This window comes from Syngnathoides biaculeatus, chromosome 10, assembly GCF_019802595.1.
Source record: "Syngnathoides biaculeatus isolate LvHL_M chromosome 10, ASM1980259v1, whole genome shotgun sequence".
Classification (NCBI taxonomy): Eukaryota; Metazoa; Chordata; class Actinopteri; order Syngnathiformes; family Syngnathidae; genus Syngnathoides; species Syngnathoides biaculeatus.
In genome coordinates this window covers 25,503,085-25,518,846 of record NC_084649.1, presented here as the reverse complement: position 1 = coordinate 25,518,846, position 15,762 = coordinate 25,503,085, and the positions used below count along the sequence as shown (strand labels likewise).

The following is a 15,762-nucleotide window of genomic DNA, read 5'->3' as shown; positions in this document are numbered from 1 at the left end:
TTAGGCTCACTAAAACGCTTTTCCCTCCAAAATGTAATTTAACCTCGGCGGATAGTGCAAAAAAAGTAAAGCAGATTCTTAAAAAAAATGATTACAATTGCCAAGATTAACTGTTTCAATCTTGTATACCACCCACTGTGATTCTGAAATGCTTCATTTCTTGCATTACCCCTAAAAATAAATCCTTTGGAATATATGACTTTAAAAAAAATTCTATTTGACAAAAAGACTAACTTTGACTAACAACTCAGACAGAGCGATTCATCACTTGGTGCCTGCGTACGAGTGGCTTGACGTCAAACTTTTCGATTTGACTTACAAACGCTTTATGGCGGAAGTGAACGCGACTCCACAATAAGCAGTTTAGTTGATACAGTTGGTGATTTTTTTTTTTTTGTTTGTTTGTTTACTGACAAACTATATAAAAAAAAAAACCCTGAGAGTTTTGCCTCAGTTTAAAAAAAAAACTGAAAAAGCAGTGGATTGAACACAAGCACTGCAGCAACATGTGTTGACTTACAATATCACATTCCTCATTGTCATATATTCTTTATCTTCTGCGTAGAATGACTAATATTAGTGCCGTACTGATGAGCTGAGGAATTGCTGAGAGAGGCTGGAAGGAATTATTTGAAGAATGGAATGTTTTGTGCTGCAAGCATGGCCGCGGGATGACTGAAAGTCACCAGTTCCTACTTTTCTGTAAAATATGGATTGTTCAACATCTTAAGGCAATTTAGAGCATGACAGAACATCAATTTGGGACGTTTTGGGCCAAAAACGCTATGGTTGACAGGAGGGGGAGAGGGAGGATAAAAATAGGCAGGGGTTCATTGGGTTTGAAACAGAATATTGTGCTTCCTGTTATCCAGATATGTAATGCCCAAAATACCGTACAATACATCCGCCGAAGTCCGTTGGTCGGTCGACAGAATTGTCCGACCAGATTTTGAGGTTTAACGTTTCTAACCGTAGCGTGGCTCCCCCAAATCTGGTCCCGAGCAGCCTGACCTCATACGCACGACCATGCAAATCGTCGCTCGCTAGCTTCCAGAACGACATCACTGAGCTTTTCTTTTTTCACTTTAATGGTTAACGTCTGCGCGGCTCGCCAGTGGCCTCTCGCCGTTCCCTTCCCTCTAAGTACAATTCCATCCCCGGCCGGGTTCCTTTCCTTTTCCACAATACGCCGCACGCTGCATTACAGCTGTGTTTTTCTAATCATCGCGCCGAGCGGCGAGGTTACGCGAGGGCTTTTCCTCGCTCCAGAAACGCATCTGCGCTTTCTCACATGAAAAGTCGTCCCCGGCGGTTTTTCCCCTCGCTCGTTTGTCCTTCACCCCCCCCCCCCCCCCCCCCCCCCCGCTTTGTCTTTATCTGGCCCTAACCCTCCCCTCTTTGACTTCTAATCCTCTGGCGCGGGCCGATACGTTTCTCACCTTTAAATATCTCGGGGCGGATTGCGACGCCGCCTTTTGCCCCTCCTACTCCCCCCCCCCCCCCCCAGGCCCGAGCGAAGAGCGCGGCGTGTTGACGTTGGGCCGGGGCCAAATATGTAGTCGACGGCGCAGGAAGACGGCCGCCGGAGCCAAGAAAAACAGCCTGGCTTGGAGTCTGACGGCCATGCTTGTCTTTCTGATGAAACCGAATGAAAACAGTATTTTCTAGCCGTGTTCCTGAACCCCCCCCCCACCCCACCCTTCCCGCCCCCCCCGCCATCTGCCTCTCTTTGCTCATACCTAACCAACAAACCTTCTCCAGTCAGTCTAAGTGCTACTCAGCACTTCTGAGACGGTTCTACGGCCCGATTGGCCGTTTTTAAAATGCAGGTTCGAAATTGTAGCGGCACGGCAGACTAGCGGTTAGCACGCCTGCCTCGCTGTTTGGGGTTTGGAATCTCTGCTCCGGCCTTCCTGTGTGGACTTGTTGAACACATCAGACTTTGGGGAAACAATGTCACACTGTTGTCGAATCGACCAAATTGGCTTCGCAGTCGACAGGTTCTGAGTTTGAATCGCAAGTTTGTCCTTGTTTGGCTCTGGCTTCCTCCCACTTTTCAGAAAAATGCATGTCAGGTTCTTTGAAGACGAGATTGCACATCAAGCAGGGATGGGCAAATTTTGGCTTGGCCCCATTTCATTACATTTTTTTTTTGTATTTTTGTATGGATTCATTTTTAAATTTGGTCACTTCAAAATAAATATTTATTAAATAAATTAATTCATTTTATCATTAAAGTTCCTGCAAAATGTGTTAACCGGTTATATATTCAAATATGTTAAATTATTTTTGAGCTAACCAATATGAAGAAATTCATTTAAAAAAAAGGAATCATTCACATAAAATTAATTAATTAAAAAAAAAACTTTGACAAGTGACAAAAATGCATTTTAGGGAAAATTGGTAAAGTCAGTGCACCAAATACGGCGGCACTCTTGATGGTGTCGATGTTGGTGGGCCATCATTTGCCCAGCCCTGACATGCACTTTTCTCATGAGGAACCATGCAACCATTTTCTTAGCCGCTTATCCTCACAAGGGTCGCGGAGAGTGCCGGAGCCTATCCCAGCTGTCAACGGGGAGGAGGCAGGGTACACCCTGAACTGGTTGCCAACCAATCGCAGGGCAGAACGAGACAAACAGTCGCAGTCATAATCACACCTAGGGGCAATTTTGAGTGTCCGATTTAATGTCGCATGTTTTTGGGATGTGGGAGGAAACCGGAGTGCCCCTAGAAAACCCACGCAGGCACGGGGAGAACATGCAAACGCCACACAGGCGTGTCCGGGATTGAACCCACACCTCAGAACTGTGAGGCCAATGCTTTCCAGCTGATCCAGCGAACCTCCATAAAAATTGTCAAAGAGGAACAAGAGCGATAAGCGGCCTCATCATGACTCTGATGAGCTGATGGACTGCACACTGTGGACCTAATGGGCCAGTGCGGACCTCAGGCAGTCACCTGTGAAGGGAGACATGGTGGGGATGGGGGTTCTCAACCCCCCCCCCCCCTACCCCCGGGAGCACAATTAATGGGGGCAGGGGCTTCAAGGGTGGCGGAGGGGTGGTCGTGAGGCACGAAGACGGCTGAATGCGAGCGACCGGACTTAAATGGCGAGTACACAAAGGCCGCACCTGCCCCCCCCCCCCCAACCCACCCAGTGGGTCGGTGCACAAGCGGCACAATGCAGTGCACATCTGTTCCTCTGTCTTTTGCTCCCTCTTGACCTCCACACACACCCGTGTTGTCAACACGGGCATCGCGGAGCATTTCCACTCCACGGCGCGTGCGCTCTTCTCGGCGTCGGGTTGTCGTCGTCTTGACCTTCGCCGCCACCTGACAGGTTGGACGAGGGCGCTTTTTTTTGGGAGGTGTGTGCGGTGCCGCGTTACGAAAAAGGGGACAGGTCGCCTTTGCTTATATCGAGGGAATTACAGTGGTGCTTTGACTTGCAAGCTTTGGTTTTATGGGCATGATTGTAAGTCAAAACAATTGAACTGTATGTGAAATCACCTTTTCCCATTGTAATGAATGAAAATGGAATTGATCTGTTCCAACCATCCACAAAATGAGAACATTCTGAAGATTTTAATAAGACAGCTGGCACAGTATTGCATTTTTTTTAAAGATTTAGTAATACAGAATTTCAAGAATGAAATGTTTTATGCATCATTGACTGCTTGGTTGTGTTCCTTGGGCAACAGAGAGCAGTGGAATGGATTTGTACACAAACTACTGGAGATCCACAGTTGTGGTGCACTTTTCAGCCTTTTTCTGTATGCCTTAGACTCCTGAACATAGTAAGAACCCTTGCACGAGCTGCTGTCAGCCACAGCTCTACACCCAGGCGCTCGCTTGCAGATTCTGGACCTTTGCACCCCACCCCACCAGGCCTCACCTCTTAAAAGCAACACAGACGCGGCAATACATACACTATTTTCGATGCAAGTTTTTTTTGGTCTCCATTTTGCAGATTTCACAAGAAATCATATTGAATTTCAACAAAGCAAACGTTTTAATTGATATTCATACAATGATTGCCTGTTTCTACCTGCAGCAGAATATGAGTATTTTTTTCATTTTCTATTATTTTGATTTTGTTGTTCCTTTTATTTATATAATTTTTTTGTTTATTTATTTTTATATTTTTATTTTTTCATTATCTGTTGATGCTTGAAGGTGGTCTTATTTTAATCGCAAAAAGTGTTTGGGTTTTGCAGATTTTTGAATTATTATTATTTTTTTTTTTTTGGTGAAAACGTGTTGTAAGATTTTGATGATGTATACAAGTCCTCCCTGCGGTTCCCGCGTTGTGTGTCACTGATAAATGAACGGGGCCTGCATTACATCTTTTCTCACCTCATCTTCAAAAGGCGGTCGATAGAGTATACATCAGTACACACACTTTGGAAGACCCCCGCCCGCTTCGACAACCTTTTCAACTTTGGAGTGAAACCTTAAGCGCAAAAAAAAAAAAAAAAAAAAAACCCAAAAACCCTGCACATTTGTTTACCCGTCCCATTGTGTGTCATTTATTCAGACTCCTCGCGTTCTGACCAATTAACATGAAAATGGAGTCGTCGCTCGGCGGCTCCGGAACGTTTTTTTTTTTTTTTTTCCACCTTGTTCGCAATCATCAGCCGGGGAGGCAATTTCATGTTTTAATGCGCACGTGCGTCACCTGAAGCTGAACAAACAAGCAGCACCTGGCTAGCAACCGGGGGACTTACGCGAGTTCCTCTTAGGTTGCCGTGGTAACAATCGCTAGGAAAGTACTTAATCCCGAGTAACCTGATATAAGACTGGATAGAAGAGCAGCTGATGACTTTCACTTTTCCTTTTGTGGTAGGAATAAAGGGGAGGAAGCGAAAGAATCTGAGTGCGTTTTTTTTTCCGGGAGAATTTGCATCCAACTGTCCTCGTGTGCTCGTTGGCCAGATCAAGTCATGCGGCCGTGAATGGTCGTCTGCTGCGATTGATAAAAAAAAAAAAAAAAAAACACCTGAGGTCCTTTGTTGTCCAGACCAATTTTTAAAATGTGAAAACACAAGGGTTTGAAAAAAAAAAAAAAAAAACTTATGCTTTCTGCTCTTATCGTGTTTGCAGTAAGCTTTCTTCTTTTCCTTTCGGCTTGTCCCGTTAGGGGTCGCCACAGCGTGTCATCGTTTTCAATCTAAACCCATCTCCTGCATCTTCCTCTCTAACCCCAACTGCCCTCATGTCCTCCCTCACCACATCCATCAACCTTTTCTTTGGTCTTCCTCCCGCTCTCTTCCCTGGTAGCTCCATCCTTACCATCCTCCTACCAATTTCCTCAGTCTCTCGTCTCTGGACATGTCCGAACCGTCGACGTCTGCTCTCTCTCCCCTTGTCTCTCCCCTTGTCTCCCCTAATTTCTAATCCAATCCAACGTGCTAACTCCAACCGAGAACCACAGCATCTTCATTTCTGCCACCTCCAGTTCTGCTTCCTGTCCACCGTCTCGAATCCGTACATCATGGCCGGCCTCACAACTATTTTATATACTTTGCCCATCATCCTACCCGAGACTCTTCTGTCACATAGAACACCAGACACCTTCCACCAAATGTTCCACCCTACTTGGACCCGTTTCTTCACTTCCTTTCCACATTTACCATTGCTCTGGATTGTAGACCCCAAATATTTCGCTATCGCTTCTCCCTGGAGCTTCACTCTTCAACCTCCACTCCTCACATTCATGCACATATATTCTGTTTTACTTTGGCCAATCTTCATTCCTCTCCTTTCCAGTCCGTACCTCCATCTTTCTAACTGTTCCACCGCCTGTTCTCTGCTTTCACTGCAGATCACAATATCATCTGCGAACATTATAGTCCAAGGGGATTCCACACTAACCTCGTCTGTCAGCCTAATCCATTACTACCGCAAACAGGAAGGGGCTCAGCACGGATCCCTGATGCAGTCCCACCCACACCTTAAATTCTTCTGTCACACCTACGGCACACCTCACCGCTGTTCTGCTGCCCTCATACATGTCCTGTACAATTCTAACATATTTCTCGGCCACACCGGACTTGTACTTGTACTTGCAGTACGACAGTTCCTCTCTTGGTACTCTGTCATGGGCTTTCTCTAGGTCTACAAAGACACAATGTTGCTCCTTCTGACCTTTTCTGTACTTTTCCACGAGCTTCCTCAGGGCAAATAATGCATCTGTGGTACTATTTCATGGCTAAGATGCTTGACCAAAACGAAACACGTACTTAACGTATGTTGTAATACTAAGAATGACGCAAAGTAGTCGTGTAAGTAGAATAGTAGCGGCTAGTGCTAACTATTAGCTCATCTGGCAATGACAATGCGGCCGCGAAGCCATCTCGTTGTCATGCACATGGTGATAAATGACTCGTTAGACACAATAATCCCATAATGGGAACTTTTCTTACTTTGATCAAAAAATGCTCACCCCCCCCCCAACACACACACACACACGTGATGTGTACGTGCATACCCCGCTTTGATGTGTGTTCTCAGTGTTGACATGAAGGCCATATGCTCCATTGATTGTGTTATTGAGATGTCAGTCTAATTTCCTGACCATACGCAAGTGTGTGTGTGTGTGTGTGTGTGTGTGTGGTGTGGTGCAGGCTGCATCCTGCTGTGCACTGGCATTGCATGTAGTGCATATACGTGCGTGTGTGTGTGTGTGTGTGTTCTTCCTGCACCCCGTGTTGGTGAACAGGTGGCGCGACGGCCGCCAAGCCGCAGTGTGTCGTCGTCGAAAAAGAAGGATGAACAGTCAAAGATGTTGCGTGCGCACGACAGATGGGCAACACAGGGGGGAGGGGGATGGACCGAGGGGGGGCAAGGGCACAAATATGGATACCGCAAGCTCGGCTGTCCATAATATGATAAAACGCTCTATTCAAGTGTATCTGTGGAATATTGTGAATATTTTGAAGGGTACATGCAATACTAGCGATACACTCCCTCATGCTACTGAATGGCAAAGTATGCCCTAATTTATGATTGATGCTGTATAATATGTGTAGAATACATCATCCCTTTATTTTACGATTATCATAGATAATGTGTGATGAATGTAAGAACAAATTATGAGCAAAACTAATAGAACATGAGGCAACTGTTGCAATGTTTATCACAACTTGTAATAAATGGATAGCAATCTTAAAATCCATGAGATCATTTTTTCTTAATATTAATAGTAAAAGTTATTCTAATTAGCTATACTCTATAGCACATAGAAAACTGCTAATTAGTGTATGGTATTAAAATTTTTTTTAATTTTATTAAATTGGTTAATTATATATATTTTTTAAAATGTATTATTAATTTGAATCATTTTATTTAATTATTATTTTTTCATTGTTTATTTTATCTTTTTATTAAACTTGTAATTAATACAAAATTTGAGACAACGTTGAACTGAGTATACAATATACTTTAAAATATACAAATTTTATCCACGTGTACACAGACACATATCCATATATATATATATATATATATATATATATATATATTTTTTTTTTTTTTTTTTTTTTTTTTGCAGGTAACTTTTATACTGCAATTAGTATATAAAAAGAGGGGGGAAAAATACAAAAGAAAGGACCATTGTTTTTAAAAAATCCCAAATTATCCATCCATAATCTTCAATATTCGAAGCCTCAAGTCCAGTGTTCCTCTCCAGCCTTGTCGGTTGCCATCCCAACGGCCCGCCGGGAGCTCAACCCGCGCGCCCGTCGCGCCGCGCGGCTCTCTGGCGTCTCGACTTTTCCGTCTTCATAAAGTTGGCAACCTGTTGCACGAGGCCGCGCAGAGTTCATCGTCCGTGAAAGAGACATAAAGGGCGCCATTGAAGGCGAGGCCACTCGGAAAAGAGCATGAAAACCGTATTTAAAAGGGCTTCTCCGGGCCTGAACTTCGACCCCGCCGGGGCCTTGCGTGTCTATTAATCGTCCTTTCTTGAAGCACTTAGAAAAGTCTGATCCACTCCAAATGGAGAGGCTCGCGATTGTGGGGGGGGGGGGTTGAAAGGGCGGCTCAGCGCTTTCATGGAGCTGCATTAAACAAAGGCGTCTCCTTATGCCGCATAAATGACACCCCCGGCACCCAAACAAGTCTGTGCCCCCTTATCTGGTGGTCTCATTCAGCGGCGATGGCATATTGAAAAGTTGCGTTTAACATTCAAAAGCTTTGACGATCTTGTTAGTAAAGCGTGAAATAGCCCCGGCCCCCTTTCTATCTTTTCTTTCTCACAGCCCTGCCCACCCCCAGCCCCTCCCCACCTTCTCGGCCTCCGCGCTCAATGAAGGGGCATTCTTCTGGCCGCACAATAGCATTCTTTAACATTTCTTCTGTTCGTGATCTGAATGGTCCGCAGTGAGGGGCTAAACTTTAGACATCTGGCTCTGCTCTTTGATTGTGTGTGTGCGTGTGTGTGTGTGGGGGGGGAGGGGGGGGGTCGCGTCTGGGATTGATGGTTAATGCCCGGGCAAACGGCTAGAAGTGAAGCTTTCTTTTAACCCTCCTCTTACATTCGTTTGTTGGAGACTGGACAAATGGTCCAATTTGAACCGGGCCGCATGTTTACCGTAATCCCCGGCATACAGAGCGCACCTGGTTACAAGCCTCACCCAGTACATTTGTCGAGGAAATACCATTTGGTACATACATACGCCGCAGCTGTGTAAAAGCCGCAAGTGCCCGCATTGAAACATGAAATATTTACAAGGACGGTACACAGAAAGAGCTAGCGTGGTGCTAACGCTAACAGGGCCGGTTGAAATAAAACTCACCGGTAAATATCACCGAGATACGCCAGTAAGACAGCAGCAACATGCTAGCGCAGCGCTAACAGGGCCGGTAAAAGTCACTTCCCCGGCACATATATTCCACCGGTCTCATTCTGCTTTTCCGCTCGAGTGCCCCCTTGCGGCCGTGAGGAAAAAAAATGCAGAAATTAGCCGCATCAGCCGCATAAACCGCAGGGTTGAAAGTGTGTGAAAGAAGTCGCAACTTGTAGGCCGGAAATTACGGTAATTAAAGTATCGCAACAAAAATACACTACAATACCCACGTCTCAGTTTCAGTTTCAACCCTGCTGCCGCCGGCGTTTCTCCGGCCTAGGAATCATTAAAATGACTAAAAATAACTTAATTTCAATTGTATTTAATTTTTTCTAAAATGCTTCAATTTCCTAAATGTGTCCGATGCAAAAAGTTTTTCGTTATTCCCCCTCGTGTGACAAAAATGTTCCCGGGTCATGTTAATTTTAACGCTGATGTTATGTTTTTTTTTTTTATTATTATTTATTATAGGAGCAGCACTCATGTTATTGGGTCAAATCGACCCGGGCGTGTTTGATTTACCCGCAGGTGTTAGAAACCTAATCATCCAAAACCCCAGTAAACATTTTGCTCTTGAATGTCTCGTTATCCACTCCACGACTCTTCCAGATCATGTTTCAAGGTGTCAAAATATTGCACTTTAACGGCTCGCGACTTTGCACGGGATTTGGACCCCCGCACTGAAGTTCACCCTCCTCCCTTGCAGACAGCGGAGAGAAGAGCCCTGCCATGCCCGGTTCTCCTGTGGATGCTAAAACTCATTCCAGATCAGCTCCCAGCAGCAGCAGCAGCGGCGCCGCCATCATCATGCCCCCCCTGCCCTCCATCAACCCCAGCGGCCCCCGCCTGGCCTCTTTCTCCACCACAGCACGTACGTCCGACCTTTCACGAGAAGAGCCTGCAAAATGGCCGCATACGCGAACATGCCGTTTTCCGTTTTCGACCGAACGGTTTCACAGAGCGACGTAAAAAAAAAAAAAAAAAAAAAACTCAATCGAGTAGGAATCAAAGAGGATGTCAGCACCGAAACCTTGCAAACATTCGGCCTGTCTGAGCGCTCCCGGTGCTGAAAAGTCTCCTTGTGATTAATGCGCATCCGCGTATAATTTGTAAACTTCCGGCCAGCCTGAATCATCCCCATCCGTGCTTCAACGTGTGCCGTTGGAGAACTTGTCGCCGAGCGTTCATGTTCGCTACGGAGGTCTCGGAAAGACGAACACAGCGAACGTACATATATGTGTATATCTTTTTTTATCAACTTTTCTTTTAAGGTTAGCATATAACGTACATTAGCTCCCTCTATGTAGAAGAAGGGGAACTATGAGACCGGGGGATTTCCCAGTAAGCGTCTGCTACGTGCCCAGAGTTCCCCTGTTAGCAACGCATGCGCAACCATCACAAGGAGACTTTTCAGCACGGGGGAGCGCTCAGACCGTCACACCGGCCTCACCTGATGCAGTTCCCCCATTTTTGGCATTAAGAATGTGAACCTGACTTACAACCAAACTCCTTTTCGGGAAAAATGGCGTGTCACAGGGAGACAGAAGTGGCTGAAGTGGGACTTTGCCGTGTACTAAATGTGTTTAGAGCACTCGGCGGCTGCGGCTTGACGGATTCAGATAATTCGATGCGTGGTGAACGTAGCTGGTGAGTCTCAGTTGTTGTTATTCGCACTCTAATCGGGGCGACGTCAACCGCCCATTCTGCTAAATACTGCATAGACTTGCCTGTAAGTTACTAGGATTGGTTTACAGTACCATAACGGTATATTACGGTCGCACTGTCTTCTTTTCCTTTTCGGCTTGTCCCATTAGGGATCGCCGCAGCGCGTCATCTCAGATGAACACACATTTGTTTAGCACAGTTTTTACCCGTCCTGACGCATTTTTAGCCGGGGAGGGAAGCTTACAGCACGTGGTTATTCCCAAGCCGTCTCCCATCCAAGTACTAACCAGGGCCAAAACCCGCTTAGCTTCGGAGATTTGCCGAGATCGGGCGTCCTCAGGGTAGCGGGGACGTGGTTTGTGTATTACGCTAACTACAGTAAATGTCACTGCGTAAGTGCGACTGTAATTCAGTTCCAGTACGACACGACCCCCCCCTACCAAATCCCCGTTCCTTAGATACAGCACAGCGGCTCAAGAAAAACCCGGCTCGGATGCCGAGTAACATTGCGGGGTAGCAAACTCTGATCTCACACCACACCACCAAACAAAACGGTCATAAAAAGTATGAACTTTCCTACTGGGGTAAAATGTCGGCCCGTTTGGCTCTTCTCCTCAGTGACCAACGGAAACCACCACTCGCCGCCGACGCTCAACGCCGTGCCTTCGCCGCCGCAGCGCTACAGCAACGGGCCGTCGTCGTCTTCGTCGTCGTCGCTGGCCAACCAGCAGTTGCCGGCCACGTGCGGCGCGCGGCAGCTGAGCAAGCTGAAGCGCTTCCTGACCACGCTGCAGCAGTTCGGCAACGACATCTCGCCGGAAATCGGCGATAACGTCCGCAGCTTGGTGCTGGCTTTAGTGGTACGCGTACGCGGAAAAAAGATTGGCGACATCGACGTCTCCTTTGAATTTGTATTGATTTGCTGTATCTGTTTTTGTAGAATTCAACAGTAACCATCGAGGAGTTCCACTCGCGGCTTCAGGAGGCCACCAACTTCCCCTTGAGGCCGTTTGTTATTCCTTTCCTCAAGGTAAACGTTCTCGTTTGACCTTCTCGCCCGCAAAAAACGTGTTTTTGTTTTTGCTTGGTCTACTTCCTTCTTATTTTGAACAAGAGTATTTTTTTGCTTTGGTTTCATTTGAAAACAAAAGCTCGGTGCTCAAGAGTTCACCTCGACCTTCCCTGCGCCTCGTCGGACACAACATTAGGAACACCTGCGGAGTGACATTTTGGCCTCATCCCGTTTAGCGATTAAACAAAAATAGTTATATAACGCATAAAATACTCGAGATATTTCTCGTAACTGTACGTTTCCCCTCTTATCTCAGCAGGCTTCATCAGTTCATGCTTCAAAGTGTAGTTAGGATGCACAACTACAGTACAACCTCGGTTGTCGACCACAATCTGTTCCAGAAGGCGGTTCGACAAGCGGTTTGTTCGAAAACCAAATCGACATTTCCCATTACAATTGATGGAAAAATGAATAATGCGTTCCAAACCTAAAAAAATTGGGCTTTTGCAAGCATTTTTTTTTAGCTTTTCCTGATAATAAACTGCATAGTAGAAATACATGTATAGTTTCAATACTTTATATAATAAAATGATTTAAGAAATATATATATTGTTTTGCTTTAAATGTATGCTTTAATAGTAGAGTTGGCTAGGCTGGGAGTGCATTGCCGTATCTGTATTTATGCTTCAAGTTAGTTGGACTGGGAGCATAAATAGTTGCCCACGCAAACATTATTTTTGTCAAATGGTGGGTATCCTATTGAGCTACATGGTAATGTATATCAAATAACAAATCACAGAATTATAGCGGTAGGTCCTCTGCAAACAACAGTAATAATAAAGAACCTATTGTTAAATTCTCTCTGGCGTTTGTACAGGGCAGCGTTTCACGGAAAAACCTGTGGAAAATCCCGTCTTTTAGCGTCTGTCTTAGCTAATGAAGTGTCCGCCATTCTTCTCATTATCCGCCGCCCTTTCAATTCATGGCAGCACTTGAGGGGACTGCACTCGACCCCGTGACGCAGTTAACTGAGCAAACGTTTCCTCAAAATGGTTTAACCGTCATGATTTGCGTGCTGACCTGATGCGCAACAGATGACGTTGCGTGTTTAACGCCCCCCCCCCCCCCCGAGAAGCCCATTTGGCAACCGGGGAGACGTCTCTTCGAGTGTATACTTTTCTTTTTTAGGAGCTCCCCTCTCAGTCCAAAAAGCAGCCTGTAAATCTTGGCCGAGCGGCGCTTTTCTGCTGGCGTTTACCTCTCACTCACCTCCATTTGTCTGTCCCGAGACAAGAAAGCTCTGTTTTGCTAATTTATGACAAAAGTGGGGGGGGGGGGGGGCTCACAACTTGATTCTCTTAAGAACGAGAGAGAGAGAAGCGAGGCGGGTTGGTGGGCAGATGGGACAGGGAGGGGGAAACAGAAAATCGGAAGTGTGAAACATGCCTATAAAGTCTTGCCTTTCACCCCCCCCCCCCCCAATTTTTCTTTTTCTTTTTTTTTTATGAGCTCTGAGCGCCGGTGCCCCAAGAAGGGCGCTCAGCTGCCGAGGCGCCGCAGATCTTGCATCCGCCTCGTGCCCCCCCCCCCCCAAAAAAAAACGAGAGTGCGCCTCTTCTCGAATGTCCGCTGGTTAGGGGGCCCGAGGGGGGGTGAGGGCCAGACCACCCCTTTTCTTTCGCTGCGTTCAATTTTCCGGGAAGAGTTTGCACAAGACCCTTTTTGACTGTTCCCAGTCCACAAAAGCAAGCAAGTCCTTATGGGTCTCCCCCCCCCCACCCCACCCCCCTTGGGATCTACTAAAAATGGAGTTTTGCTATTATAAATGGAAAAACAAAATCACTATTCCCCTCTTTTAACTTTCTTCAATGCAGTTTTTCACAAACATTTATGGCGGCGAAGCACATATTTTATGTTTAAAAAAAAAAAAAGAAAGAAATTTACCACAAAAAAATGAATCCAGTAAGGTATGCAGATAATTTAAAGGCGGGACTATTTATAGACCAAAAAAAAAAAAAAGATTTATTCATAGACACTGATTGTAATATTTGTTGTAAATAATTATTCAACACAATTTTTTTCAAGGTATGGAAAATGATAATCGATGATGATTTGCAAGACCGACCTGGCAGCAAAAGGCAACATAAAAATAAATACTCGTGTACGACATAAGCAATATATTATATCGTAGCAAATGGTGAATGATGGGTGGATAAATAAATATTTCAAAACAAAAAATAAATGACTAAAACAATTTCAATACCTAAAAGTATAAATCAATTAAAATGTTTAATGATAACTTCGATTAGGGTTTCCCGCAACCCTTGTGAGGATAAGCGGCTAAGAAAATAGCTGGATGAGGATTAAAATAATTTCCATGAACCGGTGTCTATGAACGCTCTTTTTTTTAAATTATATTTTGCTTTGTTTTTTGTCTATGAATGTCAGTTTAGCAAACATCTGCAAATGGAGAAAAAAAATGCATGTAATTGATACCTCCTTTAAAACGTTTTGTAGTTTTCTGTATTTATTGTTTAAAACAATAAAAAAACACCACAAACTATGTTTCCAATTCCAAAAACAGTTTGATATAAATGGTGTTTCATATTCGAGGAAAATCCGCATCGGAAGCCCACACGTGCAAAGATTCCGTCTGCTAACAATGCAGGCTAAGATTAGCTCCTCGTGAACATGTAAAGGAACAATAAAAAACATCTCGACTGCATGAGCTGGTCAAAGAAAAGTCAAATTAAAAAAATTAAAATGAAATATGCCTCTCAGTTGTATGTATCACATCAACATACCTCCTTGACACGGATGTGCTACTTTCCCATTAGGCAGGTAAAAAGAGCACAAAAACTACAAATGAGTTTTTAGGGAAAACAAAAAAAAAAAAAAAAAAACACAAATAGGTCACTTTATAGTGAGCAACAAATATGCAGGATATTACAGGTTATGAAGTCATTGTACTGCTTGTCACGTTATGTTGCTTGCAGAGATAGTAACACAACACATTATTAGTAGTAGCAAATCATTTTTGGAGCAATTAAGGGGTGGATAATTTCCCCATGGCACATTTGACCATCTCTCACGGGCAAGCGTCCCAATACTGTTACTTGAGAAAAGTTCAGGCCTGATGGTTTGAAAATGCTTTGAAAATTGAAGAAAAGAAGGGAAAAAAAAGCAACTGAAAGATTTATTTACTCACCAGAGAGAGGAAGTGCTATAATTGCAAGCACACCAGCGTCTGCTCCAAATTAAGGACGATGAAGAAAAAGGGGGGAGAAATGTTGAGGACAGGATGGAGACAGAGAAGTTCGGGGGGGGGGGGGGGGGTGTTGTTGTAAAATGTTTCCAAGATTGTGTGTCAACGTGCGTGTCTTTGCTATGACTCAGCGCTCAAATTGTGTGCTTACCAATAATGGAAGTTTCTTGTCCCACTTATAACGCGCCACACAATAAAATGACTTGCGACTAGGCAGCGGCATTCTCTGTACCAAAAAAAAAAAAAAAAAAACAGAAAAAACAAAAATTCATACATGAATCAATAGGTTTTCTAGATGCAGATGCAGTGGAGTAACAGATATGAATAAATGGAACTGTACTGTACCATGTATATGATACATGCAGAAATTCATCCATCCATCCATTTTCTTATCCTCACAAGTGTCGCGGTGAGTGCCGGAGCCTATCCCAGCTGTTAACGAGCAGGAGACGGGGTACACCCTGAACTGGTCGCTAGCCAAACGCAGGGCACATCGAGACAAACAGCCGCACTCACGATCACACCTTGGGGCAATTTTGAGTGTCCGATTAATGTTGCATGTTTTTGGGATGTGGGAGCAAACCGGAGTGCCCGCCCGGAGGAAATCCACGCAGGCACAGGGACAATATGCAAACTCCACACTGGAGGGTCCGGGATCGAACCCAGGATCTCAGAACTGCGAGGCTAACACTTTTCCTGCTGATCCACCGTTCTGCCATGCGGAAATTAATGTGAGCTAAAAGCAGCAACGCTGGTCATGGAAATTGTCCATCCATCCATTTTCTTTGCCGCAGGAGTGCCAGAGCCGCACTCACAATCACACCTCGGGGCAATTTCGAGTCTTCAATTGATGCATGTTTTTGGGATGGGGGGGACCGGAGTGCTCGGAGAACACCCACGCAGGCGCGGGGAGATCATGCAAACTCCACGCAGGCGGAGCCGGGATTTGAACCCAAGTCCACTGAACT

The 15,762-nt window shown here is 45.1% G+C and overlaps 1 protein-coding gene across 3 annotated transcripts in view; it reads left to right on the top strand.

The window, feature by feature from the left end:
* The window catches only part of LOC133507593 (protein CBFA2T2-like), a 78,509-nt gene that overhangs the window by 49,972 nt on the left and 12,775 nt on the right, over window positions 1–15,762 (top strand). For all 3 annotated transcript variants that reach the window (XM_061832805.1, XM_061832804.1, XM_061832803.1), the window contains 3 exons: window positions 9,559–9,723; window positions 11,136–11,377; window positions 11,458–11,547. In XM_061832805.1, coding sequence (XP_061688789.1) covers window positions 9,582–9,723; window positions 11,136–11,377; window positions 11,458–11,547 — 474 coding nt within the window. In that variant the 5' untranslated portion in view covers window positions 9,559–9,581. The remainder of the gene's footprint in view (window positions 1–9,558; window positions 9,724–11,135; window positions 11,378–11,457; window positions 11,548–15,762) is intronic.